Genomic DNA, 27496 nt, shown 5'->3' with positions numbered 1-27496 from the left:
CGAGCCCACATCTCTCGTAACACCGAAGAGATTCGGGGTGGGAAGAGACGAGGATGGATATAAGATGGAGAACATAATGTAACCAAGCGGCGGTCTACTGAGGGCGACTTACTCGAGGTGAGTGCAGTGCGCAAGGGACCACATCGAATCACGATTGGATTGATCTCACTTTCTCCCACTGTCTTAATGCCATTCTATAAAGAAGTAAGTATCTTCTGAATGACCGGGAGCTCCGTACCTGATTCAGAGTTTCCGCCCGGCGCAGCTAAAATGCCGGCCACGGGTGAGCTGCGCCGAAAATCGGCCCCCACTATCCGGGGACCCACAAGAGCTCTGCAATCGAGGACGCTGCATCTTCAAGTGACATCCACCCCAGTAAAAATTATTGCCATCCGGTCCTCAATCGACATCACCATCACCTCAACATCACTCCGCATCCAAACCACACACGGCACTTGAACGCCGTCTGCATACGAAACGCATACGAACTTCCACGAGAGCTACAACCCAATTCGCGACGCCCGCACCCCCTGCATACAATATACACGAACAATGGCCTCCTGCCGGATCCCAGCCCTGCGGCACCTGGTCACCACCTCCCAACGCGCCTTCCGCGCCTCAAACCAACGCCGCTGGGCCCAGGTCCACGATGCCCGCTTCCTAGCCACGACCCAGCAACCGCGCGCCGTCGTCGAAAAGTACCGCGCCAAGCTCGAGAAAAAGGCCCAGCAGGAGGGCGTCTCCAACATTGACGAGCTCAAGGCCGCCTACGCCGACAAGATCCAGGAGCAGAAGAAGAAGGACGCCCTCTCCGTGCCGGGCCTCGAACACCTTCTCAACGACGAGCCTGCGCCCGCGGCGATACCGACGACGGCTACCACAACGAGCGAGACGGAAGCCCAGACACAGACAAAGCAGACGGCCCCGATCCCGGGATCCTCTTCCTCAGGCAACGGTGTCAAACCCCTCGACGAGATCCTCGACCTCCCCAAGGTACGCGAGCTTCCCGACAAAGAACTCACAGCCATCTGGCGCCTCCGCCACGCCTCGGACCCGTCCTCCCTCTGCGCCGTCATCCCGGCCGCGACCTACGCGCAGATGGAATCCCTCGCCCGCCAGAACCCGCAATTCATCCTCCCCGTCCCGCACGAGTCCCAGGGCGCCGAGATCCACTTCCTGCAATGGGTCTTCGACGCCGCCTCGCGCACCGCGACAGTCATGTTCACGCAGCTGGCCGAGTTCAAGGCGCGCGGCGAGTTCGCGCAGCCGCACACGACCATCACGCACCACACCGACCTCGCGGCCGAGAGGGGCCTCGTGCTGATGCAGGGCAAGTGCCTCGAGGACCGCGGGGTCAAGACGGCGCACGCGCAGTGGCTTGTGCTGTGTCTGCAGCGGTTCTACGGCGAGGCCGAGGGTAAAGAGAGGGCCGAGGAGAGGAGGAAGCTGTTGGAGTGGTTCCGGTTGGGAGACGAGCGGTTTAGTGTCGAGAAGCTTATGGAGGAGGCGGAGCGCATTAGCTAAAGTTCAGAGGCTTTTGTTCTTGCACGGTGAAGAGGGGGAGGGTATGACTGAGATACCTTCAGGCGAGGAGGATAGATGGCGAGCCCACGAAGAAAAGAAGGGGGCTCTTGTACACATGTTCCAGGCGGATCATGTAGAATCACAGAAAAATATACCATATGCTATGTATACCACATCATTACTTCAATTGCGCAATGACTCTCCCCATAGGGCCCATTGGGAACAGAATACCCCACACAAATTCTGAGTTTACATTTCAAAGATGCTGTGTCAGTATCTCGATGGCCCTTCATTTTTTTTGCTCTCTTTCCTAAAAGGCTAGTACAATCCCTCATCATCACTAGCCGTTCCATCCTGAAAAGTAGCAACGGCCTTACCCTTGCCCTTTCCCTTGCCATTCGTAACAGTGCCATCATCTTCGGACCCGTACTCATCATCATCACTATCCAGCGCCAAGGCCTTCCCCTTCCCTTTGGACAACGCGGCCGCAGTCGCCTTGCCCTTCCCCTTGGAGCTAGCCCTCGAAACAATCGAGGACGCAGAAACAGCTCTGTTGCCCCCACCCGCCGCGGCGGCAGCGGGAGCTGGCCGTTGCTGTGGCTGCTGCTGCTGCTGCTGCTTGTCCGGCGACCCCTCAAAGCTAGCCCTCACACTCTCGTAGTGCGCCAGCTCGCCGGCACTAACACTCGGTACGAGCTCATTATGCGCATTCATAAAGTCCTCCTCGGTGACCATCACAGCAATGTCTTCGGGCGTGGCGTGGTGATCGAAAAAGTAGGCCGTCGAGATGGGTCCCTGCGGCCTCTCGGCGTTGATTTCACGGATCTTTGCGTCGACAGCAGCGGCCTGCCGCGTGACGGCCTTGAGCATCGCGTCACTGCACAAAGCATAAAAGTCGGCTCCCGTGTAGGTGAAGGGCAGGCGATCTGCGACGGCTTGTAGAGATACTGCGGGGTGAAGGGTGAATCTAAAGGGGGGAACTGTCAGTATATAACATACGCAAGGTGGGTATTTTCGTGGAGGAAGGGGTTAGGGATCTTACTTCCTGGTGAGAGCCTCGAGAATCGTCCGCTGCTTGTCATGAGTATCTGACACGCCGAGATAGAGCATCTTGTCGAAACGTCCGGGACGGAGGAGAGCGGCGTCGAGCAGATCAGGTCTGTTCGTGGCGCCAATGACGAAGACGCCGCCACTGGTATCGTCGCCTCCCGACATTCCGTCCAATTCGGCGAGTAGTTGCGAAACGATGCGATCCATGACACCACCGCTGTCTCCCTGGTTTCCACGCTTTGGCGCCACCGAATCCAACTCGTCAAAGAAGACGACGCAAGGGCGGGCATCTCTGGCACGCTGGAATACACGTCTGACGTTGGCTTCCGACTCACCAATGTACATATTGAGTAGCTCGGGACCCTTGACACTGAAGAAGTTCAAGCTGTACTCCGTCGCAATAGCCTTAGCCAACAGGGTCTTTCCGGTACCGGGAGGTCCATAAAACAGGATACCCGACCTCTTCTTCATGCCCTTGGCGAAGAGTTCGGGCCTCTCGAGGGGCAGCTGAATGGTTTCCGTCACCGCATCCTTGACATTCGTCAGACCACCGACGTCGTCCCATGTGACGTTTGGAATCTTGGGCGCGCCGATGGCGCCTGCAAAGTTCTTTCGCGCGGCTTCGACCGCGACTTCAAAGTCGCTCTTAGTAACGCAGCGCGCCATCGGTCCGCCAGCAACCTGAAGGTCTCGGACTGTCACGGCCTGACCATCAGTTTCTGTCTTTGAAGAAATCTGCTCCAGCCTCAGCCGCTGTGCGATGAGTGCCCGGTCGACCACGTCTACAAGGTCACCGGCCACCAGCGCTGCGGTCTTCAGAGCGATGCCATTGAGGTCAACTTCGGGGTCTAGGTTGATGCCCCTATCTTCAATGATGGCCCTCAAGATGCCCTCACGCTCAGCTTCGTCAGGTGCTCCCATTTCGAGTTCGTGGCTAAATAAACCGCGAACTCCGTCCGGCACCTTGTCGACGTCACTGGTTGTTGCAATCAAGACCCTCGTGTCCTGAAGAATCTCCTTCATCGTTGAAACCAAACGCTCGGCCGTCAGGGCCTCAACATGCCGGATCAGCAAGGCTGTGGTTTCTGGTCCGCAGCTCATTGCTCTCTCAGCTCTGGTCCGCAGGAGACCCTCTGTCTTTACGTCACTGCCGCTAGTCCCAGCTTCACTGAGGATATCATAGGCGTCAATCGAGTACGTGTGTAGGCCAATGTCTGAACAAGCGTCCGATGCGATAGTCGCTTTGCCAATGTTGCGGTGAGTGGCAGTCACCAGGATTGCAACAGGCGGCATCTTCAGATGAACAGCCCTGGGACTGGTAGCTGCGGCAAGTAATTCCCGCAAACGCCGCCGGAGAGGTGAAATGTAACGCTGATCTTGTTCGGGAAACGTCAGTGATGAAGCACTCGGCGCCTTTGACGGCAATCTCTTCACGCCCAGGTAGTATGGCCAGGTGTTGGACTTGGTCGCGGGGAGGCGATTCGTGGCGAACCCAGAGCCGTGCATCGCGACAGACGAACTATCGATGCATGCGACTCCTCCCCCACAACTCCTCAGACTGGTCGTTGTCGGCATCAGACTTTGCGAACTGAATATGTCCAACCTTGAACCATGCCACTTGATCGTATCTCGACGATCCCTCTTTCGACAAGGCCATCACGTCGTCAACTTCCGATCCATTGCTTCCGCTGGGCTGCTCTTGAAGAGCTTTACCCAACTGTGTGTCGATGGGTACGGCGATGAGATCGCCAGTCCGTACAAGCCGAATCTTTTGGGCAAAGTACCGCTTAAGGCCACCCAGAACCGCCGACTGATAGGCTCGTTCCGCGGTTACGGGCGAGCGAACATGCTGTATCGTGATATCGCGTGCATAGGGAGGGCGCGATGCGCTGGTGAATTTCGGAAGAGTTCCCTTTCCTTGGTACGTTCCTCGTTTGATGGGTGCTAGTCTGAGATACGAGGGCTCGTCGAGGTTTGCCAACAAGATTGGAGAGATGTACGCCGCCGGACTACTGGGTTTCTGAAGCTGGGACTCGAAGAACGAAAGCCTACGTTCGCCGTGCTTTGCGCTCGGTATGCGCGTTACTGGACGCTGAGTGTACCCCTCTGGCAGGCCGTACACTCTCACAGGCCTCCAATTGGACTCAACAGGCTCAAGTGATGTGAAACTGCCCAGGCCAAACGCCCCGAAACCATTCGTGGGGGGTTCTTCGGCAGTCTCGACGCGCACCCAGTCTCCTGAGAAGCAGCCAATTTTGGATAATGAAGATATGTCTACAAAGATTCTAGCTTCGTCATCGTCTTCCGGTGCCGGCTTGGGATGAAGAAGGTCCACAGGAATGGTACGAATCAGCCCCTGAGCCTTGAAAAGTCGACCTCGGGGCCGGTCTGGACGCGCCGTAGTCGCAGTGAAGTTGGAAATACAGAAGCGGGGGTTGCAATTCCATTGGTCTTTCGTCCTCTCCCAAGGGTCATCGGAGTCCCTGGCTGCATTGTGGACACGCCACTTGCCGCAGTGGTAGGCAGCGTTGGAGCCTGCAGAGAGATCATGTCGTCCATGGAATCATCGGAGAGGTCGTCATCCTGATCGATACCGGAGAGTTCCGACTCCTCTGTCTCGGTCACGGAGTCTATCTCCGTGTTCGCAGCGTCAGTCTTGTACCGGTCTTCAGCAGCCGAGTAGAACTGGTCATTGGCCGTATCATCCTCCTCATCCTCAGGAACGCCGTTCAGGCTTCGGTTCGGTGGGATCGAAGGAGCGACCTGGCCGCGCTTCGTGTGTACTCGTCCTCGCATCAAGATGATTTTGGTGCTCTCGGACAGGATGCCCTGACTGACGGGCTCGCAGAGCATAATCTTGCCCGGGTTTGGGGGGATATGGGTGACCGGGTGCGGCGGGAGCGGCAAAGGGAAGAGGTCGCCAGAGTGCAAGACCTTCAGACTTCCCAATGCGACACGCAAGGCCGAGATCAGGCGGCCTTCGGGAGCATCGGAGTCTATGGGAACTTTGCCATTCCCATTGCTCGGGTGATCGCGATAAAACGTGCCTTCGCCTTGCTCCAAGCGCCTCGTCAACTCGCTCTCCAGGCTCACATACACTGTATCGAGCGAGAGGGTGACTACGTCGAGTATCTGGATCTCGATACCGCTGCGGCTGTTGCTCGAGAGCTTTGATGGCGCGACTTGTTGGAGTATTGTGGCAAAGTTCTGTAGTGACAAGGACGAGGGCGAGAACTGGACAGTCGAGGGCTTGAGGGCCGAGGATTTGACGACAGGCACTACAGTCCAGGCGGTTTCGGTCGCGGTAGGGCTCGGTTCCCAAGGAGCGATAGCAACATGGTGTACGTCTTCGGAACCGTCTTCGTGAGAGAGTGCTGCGTGTCGATAGGGTCAGCAGTTGTACATGCGAGGCCGGTTGCGATGGGCGCATCCTTACCGTCGCGGAGGTGGGGGAAGAGGTCCGCGAATAGGTCCTCGGATACAATGCCCACGTCTCCCCTTACATCGTGGTCGTCGAGGATCAGCCTGGCAGATATGGCTGGCTTGTCTTGCCTACGTCTTCGCGCTCTCCTGTTTTTTCTCGCCTGAGAGGGCGGCGCGAGCTCCGAGGTCGTCATCCTGCTATTCGGGAGGCGGTTATGTATACGGCGATGGGTGTAGCGCAATTCAGATGCACATCGCACAGAGGGAGGGACAGGAGGTTCTGAAAGCCCGTAGAGTACAGAAAAGAGGGGAAACCACAGAGAAGTATACAGTCAATTGATGTCGGGGGGGTATCAACAGTAGTAGGTTTGTGAGGCCATATCGTGATCTCCGCGTTGACAAGCTACGGTTAAGCTAGGTATCCAATGGTCCCTGGACCGGGCTATAGTCGGGGCCCGCCCATCCCCAGCTTCGGCTTGGGGAAGTCTGCCTCGGCATTGGCGTGTTGCCAGCTGCAGCCGGCTCACCTCCAACGGCCCCAACCTCCTGGGGTCTCCGCTGAGGGCAGCACAGGTGCTCTCGGCCTCTCAAAGTTGAGTCAAAAAACCCGTGTGGGGGATATTGTCTGACTAAGCATCTGGGGTTGGGCGTCAACCCCGAATGACCTCCGATATCATGTCCGATAACGCTCCTACAACATTCAGAAAAGTCTCGAGATGTTCTATACAAAGATCTGACGGCGTAGGGTTACTGCATCCGAATTCTGTGCGTTTACCCGAACCATGGACCGTCAGCTGCTCCAGCAAAGGGCAAAGTCGCGAGAACCCAGCTGAGATGATAACATGTTCGAGACTTGAGACTACATGCTGGCGCCAAAAGATACCTAACAGACAGCACAGGGAAATCCAGCCAGCGATAGAATGCCAGTGCTTACCGCAGTAGACCAGCACACCAGCAGGCATCAACAGCATGGAGGATCCCACACTGCCACTTAGTGAGCAGCTCTATTGTGCATTGTTTGATTCGCGGCTTGAATCCGCATACGATGACGACGAAAAACCCATCCTCGGGAAGCAAGGTACCCAGGTGGTCCGCCCTGACCCAGTCGATGGAGATAACAGAGGCTCCAAAGTTCAAATTACTCCGTTCAAAACACACACAGCGTCACAGCCTCACCTTGATAGAAACACAGCCAGGGGTTGCAAGGCATGGTTGCAACCGCAGAACCTGCTGCGATGTTCTTGTCGCTCTTTCTGACGAGAGAAGCCCACATGTCCGCGAAAATGTTCTGTTGTAAATACGTCCTCCCAAGCAAATCTCTGGTATAGGCATAGGGGCAATATGAAATGAGAATGGACTTGGGCGAGCACAAGTCATTGCTTGTGCCATTGAGACCACAATGACTACTTTAAGCTTGCTTGTGATGTGCCATTGGGCATCTAGCCATCACCAGCACTCGCGCTCGTATTGTAGATGCTCAGTGTGATTAAGATTTGTACATGATCAGATGTAATGAGCAAAGTTCATGGCAGGCGCGCGGAACTTGAAAAGTTTCGACGACACCTTGAGTGAGGGAAAGGCAATTGGTAGACTAGTCGCGAGATTTTAACTCCACGCATTTACTCAATTCCAGTGATAGTATGGTACATGTAGAAATGTTCAAGATTGAGTTCATCTGGCTCAATTGTTGGCGATGCCATCGATCCTCTGAGCACCCGTAGACATCAATGATGCTCGTTTCGCAAAGAAAAAACGAGACAGGATCGTCACATGCTTTTTCGTCCAAGTAATTTCACAGCGTCTGGAGACTGGCACCCAATCATGGCACGGCCTTGAGCAAATGCTCCGAACAACACACACAGCAATGACGCAAGCGGGGCTCCTCCCTGTCTGAGCCGCAGATGCAGACTGCAGTTGCACTCTCTCCCGTCTCTCTCAGCCCCGAGTCTCTCTCTTCCTTCCCGTGCCTTCGGCTGGCTCGACGCTTCCGAGACCTCAAGGCTCAGCCGGCAGCGGCTGGTCGGCGCCTATTTCTCACTCTCCCGTCGCCTCTTGTTGTTGATCTTTTTGCTGTAGCCAAAGGAAATTGACAGGGAAGAGAAGCCTGAGAGAGGCGCCAAACAGAGTTTCGAATGGCAGCGGCTGGGCCTCGTGGACTCCAGGTCTCTGCTTCCGTCACCCGTGCTTGGGATGCGAGGCGCAACTTCGTAAGGCATGGTCAATGTCACCCTGGAGCATGAGAATGAGCGCGATGGAATTCGATCTGGACCAACATCGACGTCAATCACACCACGATTCTTGCGGTGAGACCGACTGGTCAACAATCGAGAGTAATACTTTTTAATGGCTGCAACTTGCAAATTGCCCCTTATCTTTGTTGGTCTCCAATGTCCCCTAGTTCGCCTCTCTCCCTTTCCATCCACCAGCCAACCCGTTCGTGCCGTTTTAGCTGCTTTCCAATTACCAGACGAGGACATTACTTTGAATATCCCTACCCGTACATCCCCAATTTACTCCCACACCCCCTACCCTCCCACCCTTCTTCGTCCCGGATCTACACTTTGCTTCCCTGCCTTGGACAACCCTCGACACCATCTCCGTGATGCCTGTTCATGCCATCAGTGGCTGTGAAAACCACTTTTGACAAGCAAAATTCTACCTCAATCAATATCTTGCCAACTTCATCTCAAATCCTCATTCAGTCGCGCAAAGAAAGCGACCACAATCTCCCTTTCCGCGCTCGAATCCCTTCAGAAACGAAGTTGTATAATTCTTGCGTTCGTTGTCGATCATCGTTTTCCTTGCGCGACCGTCGCATACCATCTTGTAACCCCCTAGACGCCATGGGCAACTTTTCCGAGTCCCCGGATCGCGGTCGAGACCGATTGCACGACAATGGCGTCGCACACGCTGCTATCGAGTTCGCCCAGCAAGCCGAGAAACTGTCACTGCAAAAAAGCGAGAGTAACAACAACGATTCCGAGGTCGCCGTCGAAGCCCGCTTCGTAACACCTCAAGATCCTGTCATAGTCACATCGGACGGCAAGAGACTACCGGGTGTACCACTTCAAGAGGCGCACAAGTTGAACATTCTCAAAGAAGAACTTCAAGACGGTTCCGCTGTGGCCAAGATCAAGGAGGGAAATGACACGGACGGAAAGGTCGCAAACGCCGGCGTGATATCAGAGAAACGAGAGAGGATTGTCTCTCTACCGACCGATGCAAATGGGAAGTCGATGCAGAAATCAGGTGAAGCGCCTCTTCGTCGCCAAACACCTCCCTCACATACCAACCCATTGTTTCCGCCTCTACCTCTCTACGGGCCTCCGTCAATATTTCGCAATTTCCAATGCTTGATATTCCGTGTTTCGGCATTCTTCCTCAGTTTGGCCTTTCTCGGGGTCATTGTGCTTGGTGCGCTCTTCACCAGCATCCCACCGCTGTGCAAGAGGATCTTATATCGCCTGACATTGCAAAATCCTGACAAGAAGAGGCCCTTCCACGAAGAGGAGGCACGCAGAGCCAAGAGTCGCAAGGAGGAGAACAAAAGGTGGAAGCGCAGTAAGACTAGCGATAGGCTAGGCAAAGTGAACGAGGCTGCCGACGAGTTCGTTCCGACTGAAGGGGGGCCCGACCCGATCGTCTGCGACGTGGGCTATTACGCTCGCCGTGTTGGCTTGGATGTTGAGGAAATCGAGGTGCAGACCGAGGACGGCTTCCTCATTGACCTCTGGCACGTATACGATCCCAAGGAATACACAAGGATGAGCGAAGACGATAGGTCCGACAGAGGCCCCGACATCTTCCAGTCTTCCAAGAAGAAGCTCAAGGATCCCAACCAGAAGCGCAAGTTCCCTGTTCTGCTCATCCACGGTCTCCTACAAAGTTCCGGCGCATATTGCACAAACGACGAAAGTTCGCTCGCGTTTTACCTGTGCAAGTCGGGCTACGACGTCTGGCTGGGCAACAACCGATGCGGCTTCAAGCCAAAGCACACCTCACTCAAGTACACCGACCCGAGGATGTGGTGCTGGAACATTCGACAGATGGGCGTCTTTGATCTGCCGGCGCTCACATCGCGCGTGCTCTACGAGACCGGCTTCGAAAAGATTGGGTTGATCTGCCACTCGCAGGGCACCACCCAGACACTGGTGGCACTCGCCAAGGAGCAACGACCAGACCTAGGCGAAAAGCTGACCGTATTCTGCGCGCTCGCGCCGGCTGCCTACGCGGGCCCCTTGATTGGCAAAATGTACTTCAAGTTCATGAGGATCATCACTCCGGGCATGTTCAGGTTGATGTTTGGCATCCATGCCTTCATCCCCTTCATGATGCAGATGCACCAGCTGCTTCACCCAAAGGTTTACGGCTGGCTCGGCTACAAGGTCTTTTCTTTCCTCTTTGACTGGACGGACACGAGGTGGGACCGCGGTCTCAAGGATCGCATGTTCCAATTCGCGCCCGTCTACGTCAGCGCGGAGTCGATGCGCTGGTGGCTGGGCAGAGAGTGCTTCGCGCGACACAAGTGCATCCTCTCAACGAAAGAAGACGTTCGCGCCGAGGAGAAAGAGGACAATATCAACGGCCACGATACCAACAACACCAACGGCAATAGCCACACGCTCCGAGCCGACGACGCGGACGGCGTCATGTCGCAACGGACTGTGGACGACCATGTCCGGAGACCAAAGGGATCCACAGCTTGGTACAACGAGCAAGTGCCCCCATTTGCCCTCTGGGTTGCGGGAAACGACGACCTCGTGGACGGCAAGAAGCTCCTCCGCCGCTTCGAACGCGGGCGCGAGCCGCACGTCAACGTCGTGCACAGCAAGGTCATACCCGAGTACGAGCACCTCGACGTCATCTGGGCCATGGACGCGCCAGAACAGGTATTTAAGGAGGTGCGCGAAGTACTGTGGAAGACGTGCGACGTCAGGGACGCGTGCCGGGTGCCGATGGCATGCGAGGAGGTTGAGCAGTGGGTACGGCCGCCGCCGAGGAAGCCCGCTGACGGGGTCGTGGAGGAGAGCCAATCTAGCAGCGACGAGACCGAATAGAGGTCAGACTCGTACGGGAAGTGACAGTGGTTCCTGTCAAGTTACGCCGGATCTGTTTTGTGGGATACTCTTTTGACTTATAGATACACAGGCTTTGGCTATCTTTGGAGCGGCGAGTATCGCGAAGGAGTAAACGGTGTTGGCGTATTGGAATACACACAACTTGGGAATAGAGACATCAGACGTATAACCTATGAGTAATGGTAATGAAATGAGCTCTTATAACGCGGGATATGGTATCACTACTAAGGGAATTAGAGACATGGGCACACAGATAACCATACTAAAGAACGGTGCACCTATGATCAAGCACATCTGCATTGGATTCGACGAGGCCATGCGGCAACATAGCGTACCCCTAAGTTGGAGACGTCACAGTCTGAGATGAAAGCTGCAAGTTTTCTCCTCAAAAACATCAAACGACCCAGTCTCGTCTGCGAAACATCATCCAACATCATTCCATCCACTAAGCCCCAAATACCCTTAGACAACAACTACGCGTCTCCCACGGGCTTTCCATCGTTCTTGGGCTCTGCCGCTTTAGGCCTGGAAGCTAATTCTGCCTCCTTCGCCTTCGGACCCCCAGCATCCTCCTTCTTCGCCTCAGTGGCCTTGGGCTTCGTCTCGGTTTCACTTTCATCCTCGTCCTCTTCACTGTCCTCGCTGCTGTCGTCGCTATCATTTTCATCTTCATCGTCCTCGTCCTCGTCATCCTCCTCCTTTGGCGACGCTGCCTTGGCTTCCTTCGCAGGGGCCGAGGTCTTGTCGGTCGCCGCAGCCTCCTTTGGCGCAGCTGCCTTCCCCGCCACGACGGGCTTGGTAGTGTCCTCAGCTTCCTCCTTTTCGGGCTCCTCTTTGATAGCCTCGGTCTTCTCGACCTCAGCAATCTTCCTCCTCTCCGACTCTTCCTCCTTCTTCGATTCCTCTTCTTTCTTCGATTGCTCCTCCTGCTCTGGCTCCTCCTTGATGATCTGGGCCCTTTCGACCTCAGCAATCTTCTTCTTATCCGACTCTTCCTCGTCAGAGTTCTCCTGGCTAGGCTCCTCCTTGATAGCTTCGGCCTTCTCGACTGCGGCAATCTCTTCCTGCGACGCAGAAGCCACCTCGGCGCCCATGTGGACCGTCACGGGCTTATCGACATCGGAGGGCTTCCACCGGGCCGTTGTCGGCGACTGAAGTGTCTCGCGCAAAGCGTCTGGGTTGGTTGCAGTGGCGGCAGCGACACCCCAAGAGCCCGTAGTCGGCGATTGGAGGCCGACGGGCTTAGCGCTCTGGGCTGACGAACCACTGCCAGTGCTCGCTACGGAGGGCTTTCGGGGCGTTTCCGGGCTTGCGGTCATAGATTCGGCAGGGGCTTCGGCTTCGGCCTTCTTTTCGGGCTCAGCGGCGGTCTTTATCGACGCGGACGCAGCTGCAGCTTCGCCCTCGGCCCTCTTATCTGCGGCTGCCTGTACCTTTTCGCGCAGGGATTTCAGCCGGATTTCCTTAGCCCTCTTGGCTGCCTCGTCGGCAATGGACTGGTGGGACGCGGTAGAGGCACTCTCGACAGGTGACTTTGGCGTATTGGCCGGCTTATCTTTGGCAGGCGCTGCGGCGCTTGATGCCTCGTCCTTGGGCAAGGGAGGTGCCGGCGGTGGCGCAGGAGCGGATGAAGAAGACTCAGATGCAGAGGCAGCGGCAGCAGCTTTCGCTGCCAACGTACCCTTTGGTACTTTTTTGATGATTTTCTTCTTGACGATTTCCTTGGGTTTGTTGTTGATATCGGGGATGGTGAATTCGTCGTAGTAGATCTTGACATGTTGCTTGAGCTCGCCATATTCGTTCCATTCTTCGATCTCGACGATGTCCTAGTAGAAATCATGGAGTCAGAAGATAGTTTCTCCTTGGCAAGCCTTGCCTGGCACCGAGTGAAGGGGTGGGTCTTACGCCGAGGACGAGACCTTCTTGTATGAGAGCTGGGAGCTTCCTGGGTCGACCCGAGGCGTCTTTACCGGCACGGCGGCCCCAAAGCATGCGGGCCTTGTCATCGGTGGAGAGATCGATGGCTTTGAAGGGGACGCGGTTGGCGCGCAGAATGGTCTCGAGACGGGACGTGGCGGTCACAATGTGCATATTCCCAGCGGTCAAGGAAGTGAAGATCCAAAGGGCCGGATCGGTTGAGAAGGTGGTTGCAGTTAACTGCGCCATGATGCTTGATTCGGTATGATTCGAGGCGGGTCGATGCGATGGGATGCAGGGAAGAGCTCCTAAGGCTGAGGAGAGGGGAGAAAAGGCACAGCTACTGGGAAGCTAAAAGGGGTCAGGTTCGATCAGTATGAGCTTAGGAAATATCGAGATGCAGATTGGAAGAATGGCGGCACAAGGGAAGAGAATATGCATGGTGGGGAGCCTTGCATTACGTACCTTGTGACTGATTGTTCTTCGGGGTTCTCGATGACATGTAGCTAGTTGCGTTCCAGTGAGACGATGCAGTGCTGCATGATACGCCGGTAGCGATTCAGCGGCTGCTGGTGGGGGTTCCACGCAGATGAAACTCGAAGGGTCGTGGCTGGAGACTTGTTAGTGCTCTCATCTACACTATCCGTACAGCGGCTTGTGGCGCTGCCTTTCAGTCGAGAAGCTTACCTAAGGCATGCGGGGGCGGGGTAAGATAACTTACCTTACGGAGTAAGGTACGGAGTACAGTGTAGCGATATTGTAAGGAAGTTATGCTGGCTGTCTCTCAACTCCATGCCGTGACAATGGTGATCAAAAGAAGATGTTCAGGCTCCCGTTTTCTTTACCTCTTGTTTGCCTGAACAGACTCTTGAAAAAGCAGCTGCGCCCGATGAGTCGATGATTTGAAAAGTGGCAGGACTTGGGTGGCTTCCCAAATGCGCTGGCAAAACAAAGCTGCAAGATGAGGTGTTCAAAAGTGGAAAGCGTCACGCGATAAGCGCCGCCCATCGCCAACTTGGCTCCTTCCTACCTATGCTATCGAATGTTCGTGTCCAGGGCTCCAGTGCCGTCGCCTTACAGTCATTAAACAACCTCCTCTACGCATGTCCCGCATGCATCTTCGGGTTGACATCTCCAGGCAGCATCACTGCCACAATATTCCTTCAACACGACTACAATGCCAGGTACTCCACCACTGCGACTTCATCTGTTTCCACACGGAAGAGGTACATACCTACTCGGCATCCCAAGCCCAAGGCTTCTTGATCCCAACGACAACGAAAAGACAAAAGTCAAGATGCTTAGCTGTTGACGTCCGTCCTTTTGCCACCCATTAGACATACATCTTGTTACTGGCAGGTTCTACTGGCACCATATGATATGGCAGCCAACAGCAAGCTACAACCATGTGGGAAACCCCTGAAGTGCCTCGAGCGCTAAAGGCGACACCAAACTGAGCATAAGAACAAATCTAGTATTCAGCCGGTTTGCCGGCGATTGAACAGACACAATGGCAAACTCAATGGGACACCGTCTGAATGGCCTATGTGCAGTCACTAGCACGCCGACTTTGCCGTTGAATAGGTTGACGAAGTCATTCACACTTCATTGCAAACAGCCCCAACAGGGCGCCCAAACAACCGCAGCAAGGGCTTCCTTGCAGTGAGCCGACTCCTCAATCAAACAATTCACGATAGGTCATTGCCGTTGTTGCAATCAGCGTGGAGGCGGAATACACAATCGCACGATGTGACGACAAGGTCTCGAAGCGACAAGCAATTGTTTCAAAGTTCTAATTCAGCTTCGGAAAGTCAGCCTGAACTACTGGCGCTCGGGTATCAAAGTAGCCATTTATTTTCCCCAAACGGGAGCCTCTCCATGGAGCCACAACACATTCGCATCCCCAACTCTGGGTCAGACTGCTGTGACGATACTCTGTGACGCTGACGATCGCTGTCAGAATCCGTATTCGGAGGGGCATTCTACATCACCGTCGTCTTCTTCTTCTTCTTCTCTCACAAAGCCCACTTATTGGCACCTTGGCCTCATCTCGCAAAAAGAGAAGCCACCCACGACTCCTACGCTTCTGAACCTGGTTGAGCCAGCTGGATGAGGAATTCCCTGGGCCCTTGCTTCGAAAATACTGGCACCCTCCAAAGCGTTACATATCCATGATTCCTCCCCTCTGAACGGGAAATGGCGGTGGACCCTCCCCATGATCGAGATCATTTCTCGCAACGATTCGCAGGTGCTGCGACAGGGAAGTACTCTGGAAGCAGCTTATGGTTACCCAAGACAACGTCACCGGATTGGCTGGGCGAGGGTCAATCTGATCCATGTTTCTCTCCAAGGACCCCAGGCTCTGGGTCACACCATGGAACCGCGCAATGACCGAACAAAGAATAGAGAGAGAGAGAGAGAGAGAGAGAGAGAGAGACCTGAATCTCAATCGGCTGAGCGATAACAACGAGACGACGCACATCGTCATTGCAGACGGAGACACCTTTGATGGTGTGCCTGTTGTCAACCGCCGAAAACCACGCCAGCGCCTGCGCAAATGCTGTGCTTCTCCCTGCAGTCGCACGATCCCGAAATAAACCGGCCGAGTGGCTTAGGACGAGCTAGATCTTTCGTCGACTCCTCTAGACTAGCAGATTTTCCACCGGTCGACGGAAAACAAACGGCGTTGGCGCCATGGCGGGAGCGCAGAGCAATAGCTTGATTCCCGAGGACGATGGCGGCACCCAAGCAATATTTACGGCATCAAGTAACAGCTCTGAGTCCTAACACAAAAGTCAGCATCATTTACGCTGTGGGGGAATGGAAAAGACGTGATGACGATGAAAATCCTTGGTCTTGCTGGGCAATGATTGGCAAGCGCATTTCCCACATCGCCCACGTTCCGACGGAGAGGGATCCAACACCCAAGTCTGCTGCCTCGTCCCCGGTCGCCCCGTGCAGCAAGCCAGCGAAAGGAAAAGAAACATGGCAACCAAACAACGCAGCATCGACCATGTCTTGGCGTCAACGATGACCTTGAGATTCTATGGCGGCTCTGACTGGTCCTGACTCTGCCATCTGCTCACAAGTTCGGATGAGTTGTTTTCCAATGAGCCAGGATACGCTGTTCCTGCATATTGCTAGCAGGGGTTCTGGAGGCGATCTGCCAGGGCTCTGCAGGGACGAACCAGTGGGAGCTACAGGCTGAGAAGACCAAGAAAATCTAGAGCAAGGTCCCGTCAGCGAAGCCGCGAAGCGCAAGCTTGCGCCGTGCAGTGCCGGCCCACCGCTATGTCTGTGTAGCCAATCACCCGGGTCACCACCAACGACGGGATCCTGCGTCCTGCGGACCCAATTTTGGACACGATCCCTTCCATGGGCCTTGTTGCTGTTGCCCGGACTGACCAGCCGCTTCTGGCTCGTTGACCCAAGCCCTGTGCCCTGGGGCATCGGACAACACCCACAAGCCTCATCTCACGTTTCTCTGCGCTCCTCTGGCCTTGCCGAGGCGCTACGGATGCGGATGCCTTGCTTGGGTGCTAACGATGGGACATCTAAGATAGAGAGACACGCGAAAAGAGCCGGACCTTGTCATTCTTGTCCGCTATAGCCTATCTTCCAGCGTTCAAGGATCAGCCTGTTGTGTCTCCAAGTCTCATCTCCTCCGCTCCTCAGCGAGCTCAGCTTCTCCTCTCCACTTCGTACGGAGTACTGTGGTACGGATAGGGCTCTCTCACAACTCTGACAGTTGGATCAGCACTACAGCAGAAAGCAGCGTCGCATTCCCCCAAGGCAAGGCAAGGAAGACCCCATGGCCATTTTGCCCCTGGGTCGTTCGGCTTGCTAGCTTTGGTAGCGGTTATTAGCATAATAACACTAGGAAAAAAAAGCAAGAGCAAAGCGCACAGAGCGACGAGCCTGGCCCCCATGTCCTCGCTCGCGCACTCACTGGCCACCCACACACCCTTCCCTTTGGCCGCGTTGACGACCAACGGGGGGACAACGGGGAGGGATGGGGGCCATCGGGACGGGACCCTACAGGCACAGGCATACCAGAGACAGGAAACGCCGTGTCGCCCAACGCTCGCAAAATTTCCGCCAGCCCACACGCCCAGCGGCGCTTGTGCTGGTAGCCCACACAGTCCTACTGAAGACGGGGCACCGGGGGCGGTAGGAGGAGTCAGGACTCAAAGGACCTGTGTCGTGGTTGTTCGGCCGAGTCGTGAAAAGGAGAAATACCTCGCCTGCCCCCTCCCACACGCCTTACACTCTCGCTTCTGTTTCCTCACCGTTGCTCTCCTTACCGCTGCGTTCAGTGCCCACACTCTCTTGCAACTGCTCTTCGTCATCGTGCCTTTTTCGCTGCACATTACTCTCATTCAGATTTATCAATATCGACAAGACAGTACCGTCATTCCCTGGACATTGTATTCATTAAAAGCACACGTCCTGCACGCCCGCACACAACCCAGCCCGGTGGAAACTCGTCTGCTTTGGTCATACATTGACTTACACCGATTCTCAAAGCATACATAACTTATCCAACCCACATCGTTCAAAATGCGTTTCACCAGCATCTTCGCTCTCCTGGCCGCCTCGGTCGCCGTCGCCCAGTCCGCGGATGAGAGCACCACGACCATGACCGCCACCACCACCAAGACGGTTACCATCACCAAGTGCAACCCGACCAACACTGCTTGCCCCTTGTACACGTCGACTTCGACTGTTGAGCCTACCATCAGCTCGACGACCTCCACTCCCATTTCCACCTCCACCTCCACCTCGTCTTCTTCTTCTTCGTCGTCCTCGTCGTCGTCGTCCCACTTCTACCCGGCTGCCAACTCCACCAGCTTTGCCGGCCCGACCGCCTCGGCTCCTTGGACCAAGTCTACCGTTCTTCCCATCAAGACCTCTGCCGACTCTTCCGCCCCCACCTCTGCAGGCAGCGCTGTTCCTTCCGCACCTGCAAGCGCTGGCTCTGGTCTCTTCGTTCAGAGCGGTCTCATGGCCGCCGTTGTCGGTCTTGTTGCTCTCGCACTGAACTAGACGGCTTACCTAGTTGTAAAAGAGCGACTCAAAATGCGCAACTCTCAGTCACTTCACATTAATTCGATTCACGACTGATATGACTATTATTCTCAGGGGATAGGCTGATTGGAGACCTTTTATTTTATCAACGATTCTAGGTGTTTTGGAAAGCGGATTGGAGCCTCGGCTACCGGGTGGCCTTACACTTCTAGCCATAGACTTATTGTTTGGGTGTCGGATGAGTTGGAGGAGTTTATACCTACTGGGACATGATTGCAGACATACCCGACAGATGATGCACATACTCATACTCTATTTTCTGAATGACACGAACCTGAGATGACCTCACATTTTGCCCCTCGTTGGCTCTGGAATGCAGTGACTTTGGTGAAATGACGCACCATCGGGCCGTTTCAATGTGAGATGTTTGCACGAATATTTGCCTGACTCGCCATGTGCGTATTCGAGCACGACATTTGGAGGGTTTCAACATACTCTACATGTAACCGCCCCTCGCAGCTCAATTCGTCCACTGAAGCGTAGATAGGCCACGATCAGCTCAAAGTCAACGTTGTCTGGGTAGCCGAGGACTATATTTTGCAAGCAGAGAGCAAGTGGCTTCCTTTCCTGCACCTACATGGGTCATACTTGACAGGATGAGTCCCGAATGCTCTAGACCTTGGGAAGGTTTGACTTGCAGCAGAAGGAAGCGTCTGAAATGGGTGGCTAAGACAGTACCATTGTCTAAGCCTCCAATATGAAAGCAAAGTCAGGCACTGCCGGCCGTTGGTTCTTTCTCATTGTGAGGTGGGCCAATGGCAAGCCTCCAGACGCCAGTCTTGGTACTCCGTCAGTACCTACCTTACCTTAGGGTATGTAAGTAGGTATTACTCCGTAGATTAGACCATCTCAACGGTACGGCAAGGCGTGGCAGGCTCGTCGCGCTGATTCGCCCACGTGGTTGCCTTACTAAAGGAACGGGCCGCTTTCTAGGTCGTCTGTGGTCTGCCTATCAACAAAGACATTCGGCGACTCTTCATCATCTTTGTTGGGATTTCTGCTGTTCCCAACTCCCTTCTCTTCCCGACCACCAGTACTTCGTATTCCATGGGTTTCCTCACTTCCACGTTGATCTCCGGTGGTACACGGGTGGTTGCGCTCGTCGGCCCTCGTTGTACTACATGGCAGATATCAAGCTCGACGTCGTCTCCCCCTTCTTCGGTTCCTGACAGTTGTGTGCCAATCGAGTATCAACAGCGGCACGATCCTGGCGGCATGCACCCCTGCAGAGATCACTTCGATTTCCATCGTGCAGAATAGGTCAATAGACTTCTCTTGCTGATGGTTGCCAGTTCAATCGGTGGGAGGAATGAAGCACAGCAGTACGTGTAAGCAAATATATTAATGTATGCGGTGTAATGGTAGCGCAGAGCTCGAGATTCCCTTTTCCTCCTTTTTCAGCTACTCGCACCGCGCCGAATGCGAGACACAAAATCCACCCTCCAAAGCCAAAGAACTCCCCAAAACCTATCCGGCCGACTCCTAGTACGGCAGATCACGCTCGCGGCCGTATTTTATGCACGCAATAGCCGCTGCTAGCTGCCGATATCCGGAAATATGTCGCATTATCGTTGCGCCAAATCAACTCGAAAACAAATTCCTTTGCTTCGATAGCAACCCAGTCGAAGTTCCAGCTGTATGCGCCACACATGCGACTCAAACGTGGCGTACCCGTTACCCTTATACTGCGTCTCAACTTGAGCATGGAGGGGGGGGGAAGCCATTGTCCAGGCACACGAATCCGATATAGCTGCTCCTTTGGTCTTCAACCCGAGCAATTGCCTTGCTCGCAGCTGTCGCATAGGGTTTTGTTCCACGGTACTATGTTATTGCAACCGCAGATACCCAACTTGTTGTGGGCGCAGACCTTGTCCGCCATGGCGTTTGCTTGCGGCTTGACATGGGACCGGTTAGGCGTCGTCGGCGTATCAATCATGATTCGGTACACCGTTTGAGTTTGCTGGGTCTTTCTTTCTCTTCGCAAAACCTTGCCTGAAGTTGAGACGGTCTTGTCTGGCACTGTTCAGCCGTCCGAGTAGTGTTTGACGGCTCGGCCCGTCGATAATGTTGTGACGGAGAAACTGGGGCTGCCAAGTTTCAATGTCGGGAGTGTGCAATGTGACGAATGACGAGGAACAGACGGTGGGTTCTGGATTGCAACGCGACACGGGGGTCTCTTGAGGCTGAGTAGTTCCGGTTGCCAAAGAGCTATCTGCTGCCGACAAAGTTTTTCTCTCCTGTTGATCGTCGGCTCCATCGTCCTGGAGGAACAGGATGCATTCGCTTATATATGTTTTGCATACGGCGGCACCACACACACTCTTTCCACACACGCGCACTTCGTCTCCCTCTCGGTCTCTGGCGCACGCACACACGCACACACACGCACACAAGTTCACTTACATCTGACAGTCGACCCGCGTCTACATGCGGGCGACAAGACGCACAGGAGCCATGCAGGGTGGCACTGAACATACATTACTTGTAGCCAACGTCTGGTTAGCTCCCACGCACTTGGGTCGCGGCATTTTACCAGCTCATCATCACCATGGAAGTGTACCTCTTTCCTGGACTGAACTATATTGCGCACCGTGCCGATCCTTTGCAATGGTAATGCGCATCATCACAGGATCCTTGATTTGGATCATGTATGTTTGCTGCGAACTTCCTGGTCGCGAGCCCCTCTCCGACAGGAGACTTACTATAGAACGACCCTGTCGGCCAGGATGAGGCGAAGCCAAACTTGGCGGTAAAGACCAGCAACCTACGACTTCAGGACCGAGACCTGATACCGAAGCTTTACTTTCTAGAGAGATATTTCCCGAAGATTTCCTTTGTCTTCGCGCCAGAGCCGCACTGTTAACACTCTTAACCGCCTCAGGACTTGGCTATTGCTGTTCACTCTCGAAAGAGCCTTTACCCTCACGCCTCAAACCAATCACCTGATGATGTTCATCTCAACACACGAGATCAAAGAATGGGCTGTTCTGGCGCAACACCGCTGCGAAATTTTTCCAATGGAGGCGCATTAGTGGATCGTGGGAGGACGGAGTACCTGACCGAAAGCCCATTGACATTCCCACTCTATTGCGCAGCGTGGCTGCGTGGTGGAAACCCTTGCCCGTGGTCCGACGTGATATGGCCGGGGCCTGGAGCAACGAACAGACTTCTTGCAGCTTCCCAATACAAGTTCGTTTGTGTTGAACATGGGGCGGGCCAGCCAGCTGAGCCTTGGCTTCTGCTCGACTCGTTGCCCTTTCTCAAGCGCAGTCTTGTTCATACATAGGCTCTTTCTCAACTTCTCGACAATGTCCACCACCATCTTGTTCGCCGGCGCAAAGCGGCAGCGGGGAGAGCAAGTCAGTCCTAATACTGATACGGATATCAAAGGACCAAGACAGCGGTCTATGTTTCCTATCCCTTCTTCAACTAGCCAGTCTCCAGTACTTGACAGCGTCGAGGGAATGGATATGTTCTCCTTCATCATCGAAACGGCAACTTACAGCTGGACGAGCCTTACGAGAGTACGAGGTTCGAACGAGGTGAGTAAAATCTCACAGTCCGAACAGCGGAATTCTTCACTAAAACGGTGAACCCCGGGGGGGGTTCACCACGAGATGAGATGGAGGGAAGGATGGGATGTTGTGCAGATGGGCCCCCTTCTGCGAGTGCGACGGGCTTCGCCATGGAACACACGGCTATGTCAGGCACACTAGACGTTTGTGCGGCAGCAAAACGGTTACCCCCCGGGATTCTGGGGGTTAAGCAAAGGATATCCACTCTATTACCCCTTCAGGCTTCCGAGACTCCAGAGTGTGAAAAAGTTGCTAACCCTCTTAAGGCTTTCCGACGTTGTGTTGAGGGAGAAGCAGGGGGGGTTGTAAGGTATAGGTAAGCTGTCACTTTTCAACTTTTTTCGAGGAGCGCCGAAGCCACCACTCCCAATTTGAATTTCAGTGTGTGTGGAATGTGAATGAAACGTTGTGCTCGTGGTAGAAGAGAGGGGTGATTTGCCGATTGCAACCACAGCTGGCTTTCCTGGTGTTGGTTTTTGGTTTTGCATGAACGACTGATCTACGGAGTATTCGTGTACGATATGGGCATTAGGAGGGGCATAGGCAAAAAACCCCATGGGCACACATGGCTTTTTACCGAATCCCAGCAAGCGAACGTACAACGGTTGTCTCACATCAAAGCGTTATTTTATTTTATATTTCACAAATTGCCATGCAGCAGCGCAGCAGTCGCAGTCGCATGCTGCGCCAGACCCCCACTTTGAGAACCATGTCGCTGGGATCTTTGAGGAAACAGAGCTCTCGAGTCTCGACTCTGAGTGCCTGGCGGGCCACGGAACAGGTCTACGAACTGAATCGAGTGACAGACCGGGGGCTACAAATATGGGTGCGGCACAGCGCCAGTTGGTTGTGTACGAAAGGGTCTATGGTGTTTCGTTATTCCGCTCTTCCCCCTTTCTTCTTCTCCCCTATCTCCCCTGCTTCGGCGGGGTCCCTGTTCAATTCTGTAGCGGACACGTAGGATTTTGTTGCTGTCGTGCCTCAGTATACCGGCGGACGATCGTTATAGGTAAGAATTTATGTGCAGATACGACTTCATTCTTGGGTGGAGTCTTTGCGGGTCGTTCATACCCGCGCGGGATGTTGATTGAACTCACTCCTTTCTCTCAAATTCGATCGCGGGCTTCAAGCTAAAGCGGTACGAGAATACATTGGTCATCTAAATTTGCTTTGTACCCTTTGCTTGGAAGTCTGGGGGCATCTGAAGTCGAAGCTGAAGATTAAAACACGATGATCGTGATATTCTCTGTTTGTCACGTGCAAGAAAGTGAAAGCGAGCATCTTTCGTGTCAAATGTCTGATGTTCCTGCCATGTACTTATCCGGATACAACGCTATATTCATGGTACGGCGGTCAAGAACTTCCCCTGCGCATGGGAAGAAGAGAGATCTTGAGACAACGTGGGCTCTTATAATTGGGGTAAGATTTGGTTAGATCTTGACGCGATATGATGTAGTGGGATGAGATGTGATATGGAAAAACGGTGTGATAAAATAACGAGAGAGAAATGACAGAATGGTGCACAGAGACACTTTACCATCGTGTTTCTGTATGTCTGTCACGATCTCGTCAGTCATGTACAAGCACCGCTCTATGCCTGCTGACCTTCGGCAATGCTTCTCCAAGAGGAAGGGGTTGGGGGAGAATCCTCGGTGAAGAGGGGACATTAGCATACGGACTCTCTCTTTCTTTGCGTTTCTTGTGAAGGATAGCAGGGCAGACAGTGGCGGTTATCCGGACTAATAGACGCATGAAAGCCTGGAGAGAGAGAGAGAGAGAGAGAGAGAGAGAGAGAAATCTCGAGTTGGAAACGATGGCTGTATGCATTCTCTAGTAGATCTACTGACATTTGAGGAACGGGCATGGAAAACACGAGAGACTCCAGTAACTTGGATACTACCCTGCTCATCTTGTCATGCAAGAGCAGATGTCTAACGAACTGGTAGTCAATCCAAACGAGATGAGCTTAGTCAAAGTTTTCCTTCTCGAGCTTGACTTTCCTCGCAGGCGCGAGGAAGCCATTATCCAATCAGCCGAAGCTCGGGGACTGGTTGTTGATGAAACGGTCTTTCACGACCTGCAGAGTAGTTCAGCCCATGGTGGCACTACGAATAAAGATAGATGGAGGGGAGGGCGGATGGGACCAGTTGCTAGTCTCGTTGTGGTGTTTGTTGTTACTTTAGGTCAATTGCCATACCTCTATCATTCCCCCTTCTCGCCATCTTCTCTTCTCCCGCCCGTATAAATACTTGCTTAGTATGCCCAGCATTCCCTGATTTTTTATTAGACAGACCATTGCCGGGGTCGTGGTCACGCAATGGATGCCTCGTGCTGGCTCTTGAGTATTGCCAATGGTGATTGATGCCCCCAGGTCGCCCGCCACATTGTGCCCAGAATTTTTCCGCCCAAGTCACGTCACACGCATCACTTCCAGCTCCGTTCAGTCCCTTCTTGGTCTAGATGATTATAGAGGAATATACTCTAGGCAACAGCAGATGCCGAGCACTAGGCGCGGGGGTGATATTTATTTACCCCTATGCTGAGAAATAAGAAACTAAAACCCATCTCTCTAGCATTACGAGATAGAAAAAACAACAAATCATCAACCCAAGTGCTGAACTTGCCCATCGCTTCACTGCGAGGCAGATGACCTGTGGAGAAAAAGGATCACCAGAAATAGATGACGCACCTTTATATAGCAGTACAAACATGGGCCAGCCTGTGTTCAGCAAATTCAAAATCACTCTCAACTTGCACGGGAACTTCAAGGTGGCACCAAACCCTGAACTCTTCGGTCTAGTCATACGGTGCAAAAGACATACCCAACACATCACAGCACAATCTCAAGCCAGACGAATAGTGTTTGTACTTTTGTATTGATGCGGAAAATCAGCTCGGGGCAAAAAACCTCCTCCATCACGTGTGCTTGCATCTATGTTCTAACAAAAAACATCTTTCCACAGGAAAACAAGACAATGCCTACTGCCACTTGCCTTGTCTTCACTCCCCCCATTTGCCCCGAGTGTGCGAATAGAAAGACCAAAACAATGTCTGGGAGCGAAAAACCCGCAGTGAGAAATACAATTACAATACATTCGAGAATCCCAGAATGCCGCCCCGTAAACGCCATTAAAAGCCAAAAGCAAGTTTTGAACCGGCCGATTGCCGAGCCAGGTATAATATGCATCGAATGCTTGGGGAAGGGGAAGAGAGAAATGCGCCCCGAGGGACCCGTTCATCTTCATCGTTGTCATCATCGCCGTGTCATGGACATCATGCCGGTCAAAGCCGGCTTCCACCCGTAAACACCATCCAAGTTTGCCGCAATCTCCAAGGTTACCAGAACCCAACGCCAATTCATGCAGAACAACATGGACCGGTCGTGATCATCATCATCATAAGTGGTTAGTAAGTGGTCGGCCTGAGTCTCGTGGTCCGGAGGAGAAACTCAAGAACGAGGGCCAGGCTGGATGCCTCTGCGTGTCACCTAGGCACCAGAGACCTTGCGGGCTGTCGATGCCGCCGTGGCTGACGTTGCAGAGGTGCCTACGCTGCCAACACGGCCGCTCGTCTTGCGGACTCCATCCTTGGACCTCGGCGACTCGCCCGATCGCTTACTGCCACGAACCTTGGTGAGAATACCGGACGCGCTGCTGACTCTATCCACTTGCTTGACACGTGATGTTCCGAGGTTCTCGACATCGTTGCTGGCATCGTTGTCGATGTACGTCTGGTACACAGCGGCAGCCGAGTGACTAACTGAGCGCTTTTCACTGCGACCAGGCGACGCGGAAGGTTTCCGTTGCGAGCGCATGCGAAGGTGAATTTCTTCATCCGACTCGGCGCTATGAGAATGCTTGTGGACGGTAATGGTCTCGGCGTCTTGATGGATGCCCGTTTCTTCCTCGACAGTTGCAGTGTATGAAGTTGACCTTTGGTACGGGTGGTGGCGGTCTGCCCTGTTGGTCTTCCTCGGCTGGCCGGGAGTCGGCGCTGGGAGATAGTCTTCCTGAACCCCAATGTTATTGCGGTCGTGGTCGACTTCGCTCAGAGGCGTCCGGTTGGAGGTGCTTCGGTGCGGGGGCGTGGATGCTTGGCCGGCACGAATCGACGTCTTTTGCATGGCGCGGATCGGGGTGCTGGGAACAGTGGCGTTGGCGGCCATCTCCTTGCGGAGCTTGCGCTCGATGCGCTCTTCGATCCACCATTCACGGAAGATACCCTGGTTGATGTGAAGCCAGTGCTGCTGGGGGCCGACGACCATACCGGGGCGCATGAAGCGCATAAAGGCAATGATCTCGTTAGCCGTGAAGCCATGGCGGTAGATGAGGTATGCACCAATGAGGCAGCCTGTTCTTCCGAGGCCGGCCTTGCAGTGGACAGCGATGCCTTTCTTCTTGACGGTGATGGTCTCGTGTGCCAGTCTGATGAATTTGCGAACGGTGGTGAGAGGTGGGCAGGTGCCGTCGTCGAAGATCATGTCGAGATGAGAGATGCCCATTGACTCGAAGAAGGAGGGGGAGTATAGAGGCGAGTTGAGACGAACAACGAGGCCAATGTTTCTCTCGGTGAAATGCTTCAGAACGTTCTTGAAGGGCTGGGGAAGCGTCTTGTTGGCATCCAATTGGCCGAGCGACTTGGGAAGCGCATCAAATTCCTCAGTGCCTTCGAGGACCTTGGCAACGGGTGTATGTTGGGGCGAGGCAAAGGCAAGGAAGTGTGGCGTGATCCAGTTGAAGTCTCCGTGCTCCACTCTCTCAAACTTCTCATACTCGTCGAGGTCGAAGTTGTCGAGGGCGCAGCAGCCCTCCTCCTTGGCCTTCCAGACGCCGTAGACAACATCTTGGACGGTGATGCCGTAGTCGGCCTGGGAGTATCCAGCGTCGCGGAAGGGCATCAGAGGTGGGTCGACTTGAGCGATGGGGGCCAGGGCCAGGTGCGGGGGCCAGTTCTGAATGAGGACCATGTAGCAGGCGAGCATGCAAGCAGCGTTGGCGCGACCTTGTGAACTGTTAGCTGGGGTGTTCCCATGTCAACTATGTGATAATGCGACTCACTTCTGGGGTCGGCTCTGCTCCAGAAGACGATTGGGCGATCCTTGTTCTCCTTGGCACCGAGGACGTCATGGAACTGCAGGGCGAAGCGGTACAGGTGGCCAATGTGGAGCGGGCCAAAGTCGTGGTGGAAAGCATTGTACAGGAGTGTATCGTCGACGGTGAAGTAGTACGGTGTTTGACGGGCGGCGGTCTGGACGGGTGTCGGGCCTTCGGCGGCTCTCTGTGATCGCTTTCTAGGTGAAGACTGGGCAGCTTCGCCGTAGGGGAAGATGGTCTCGGCCGTGGGCGGGTGAATGTAGGCGGCCAGATACAGGCGGTCTGGAAGCCAAGTTAGAATTGAGACCGGGAAGAAGGCGCAAAAGAGGTAGGGATGAAGCTGGGGTAAGGCATAGTTGAAGCTGTCGCATGTTGCGCTCACGTCGGCTTGCCGCGAGCGAGGCGATTGAGACGGCGCAGGATAATGATGCGACATGATTGCGATGTTGGGGGCGGGCAAAACGCACGATTTGGGAATTGGAAGAGCACGCGCAAAAACTTACCTGGGATGTATTCAATGACCTGGCCCATGTTGGCACTCTTGGATGAAGGCGCCATTGGGACTTGTGAGTCTCTGTTTCCTCTCTGAAGCTATTCTCCGGTTGAGATTGGGAGGAGGCAGTTGCTCTCGGCGCTGGAATTCAAGATGCAACTTGGAGGAGGTTGGGGACTGGGGGGGTCGAAATGATCAAGGCAGGCGCCGAGATTATCCAGAGGCAAGGCTACTCCTTTGTATGCACAGTAATGC

The 27496-nt window shown here is 54.2% G+C and overlaps 7 protein-coding genes across 7 annotated transcripts; 3 read left to right on the top strand and 4 right to left on the bottom strand.

The window, feature by feature from the left end:
- Positions 1-552: 552 nt before the first annotated feature.
- Positions 553-1524, top strand: N0V96_002005 (uncharacterized protein; the record flags this gene model as incomplete). Its single annotated transcript, XM_053195087.1, has 1 exon — positions 553-1524. The coding sequence occupies one exon, from the start codon at positions 553-555 to the stop codon at positions 1522-1524; it is 972 nt and encodes a 323-aa protein (XP_053047358.1).
- A 318-nt stretch (positions 1525-1842) lies between these two features.
- Positions 1843-4080, bottom strand: PEX6_2 (peroxisomal assembly protein; the record flags this gene model as incomplete). Its single annotated transcript, XM_053195088.2, has 2 exons — positions 1843-2491; positions 2567-4080. 2 exons carry the CDS (start codon positions 4078-4080, stop codon positions 1843-1845), a joined length of 2163 nt encoding a protein of 720 aa, XP_053047359.2.
- A 13-nt stretch (positions 4081-4093) lies between these two features.
- On the bottom strand, positions 4094-6191 carry PEX6_1 (peroxisomal assembly protein; the record flags this gene model as incomplete). The annotated part of the gene is made up of 3 exons (XM_065756403.1): positions 4094-4936; positions 4999-5948; positions 6011-6191. The coding sequence occupies 3 exons, from the start codon at positions 6189-6191 to the stop codon at positions 4094-4096; spliced, it is 1974 nt and encodes a 657-aa protein (XP_065614772.1).
- Positions 6192-8840: 2649 nt separating this feature from the next.
- On the top strand, positions 8841-11054 carry N0V96_002002 (uncharacterized protein; the record flags this gene model as incomplete). Its single annotated transcript, XM_053195089.2, has 1 exon — positions 8841-11054. The coding sequence occupies one exon, from the start codon at positions 8841-8843 to the stop codon at positions 11052-11054; it is 2214 nt and encodes a 737-aa protein (XP_053047360.2).
- Positions 11055-11548: 494 nt separating this feature from the next.
- N0V96_002001 (uncharacterized protein) lies at positions 11549-13166 on the bottom strand (the record flags this gene model as incomplete). Its single annotated transcript, XM_053195090.2, has 2 exons — positions 11549-12901; positions 12981-13166. 2 exons carry the CDS (start codon positions 13164-13166, stop codon positions 11549-11551), a joined length of 1539 nt encoding a protein of 512 aa, XP_053047361.2.
- A 4386-nt stretch (positions 13167-17552) lies between these two features.
- On the top strand, positions 17553-18038 carry N0V96_002000 (uncharacterized protein; the record flags this gene model as incomplete). The annotated part of the gene is made up of 1 exon (XM_053195091.2): positions 17553-18038. The coding sequence occupies one exon, from the start codon at positions 17553-17555 to the stop codon at positions 18036-18038; it is 486 nt and encodes a 161-aa protein (XP_053047362.2).
- Positions 18039-25142: 7104 nt separating this feature from the next.
- Positions 25143-27306, bottom strand: CDC14 (cell division control protein 14; the record flags this gene model as incomplete). Its single annotated transcript, XM_053195092.2, has 3 exons — positions 25143-26656; positions 26713-27030; positions 27252-27306. The coding sequence occupies 3 exons, from the start codon at positions 27304-27306 to the stop codon at positions 25143-25145; spliced, it is 1887 nt and encodes a 628-aa protein (XP_053047363.1).
- Positions 27307-27496: the final 190 nt, after the last annotated feature.

This window comes from Colletotrichum fioriniae (assembly GCF_027942845.1).
Source record: "Colletotrichum fioriniae strain IMI 355084 chromosome Unknown scaffold_2, whole genome shotgun sequence".
Lineage (NCBI taxonomy): Eukaryota > Fungi > Ascomycota > Sordariomycetes > Glomerellales > Glomerellaceae > Colletotrichum > Colletotrichum fioriniae.
This window is presented reverse-complemented; position numbering and strand designations above follow the sequence as displayed.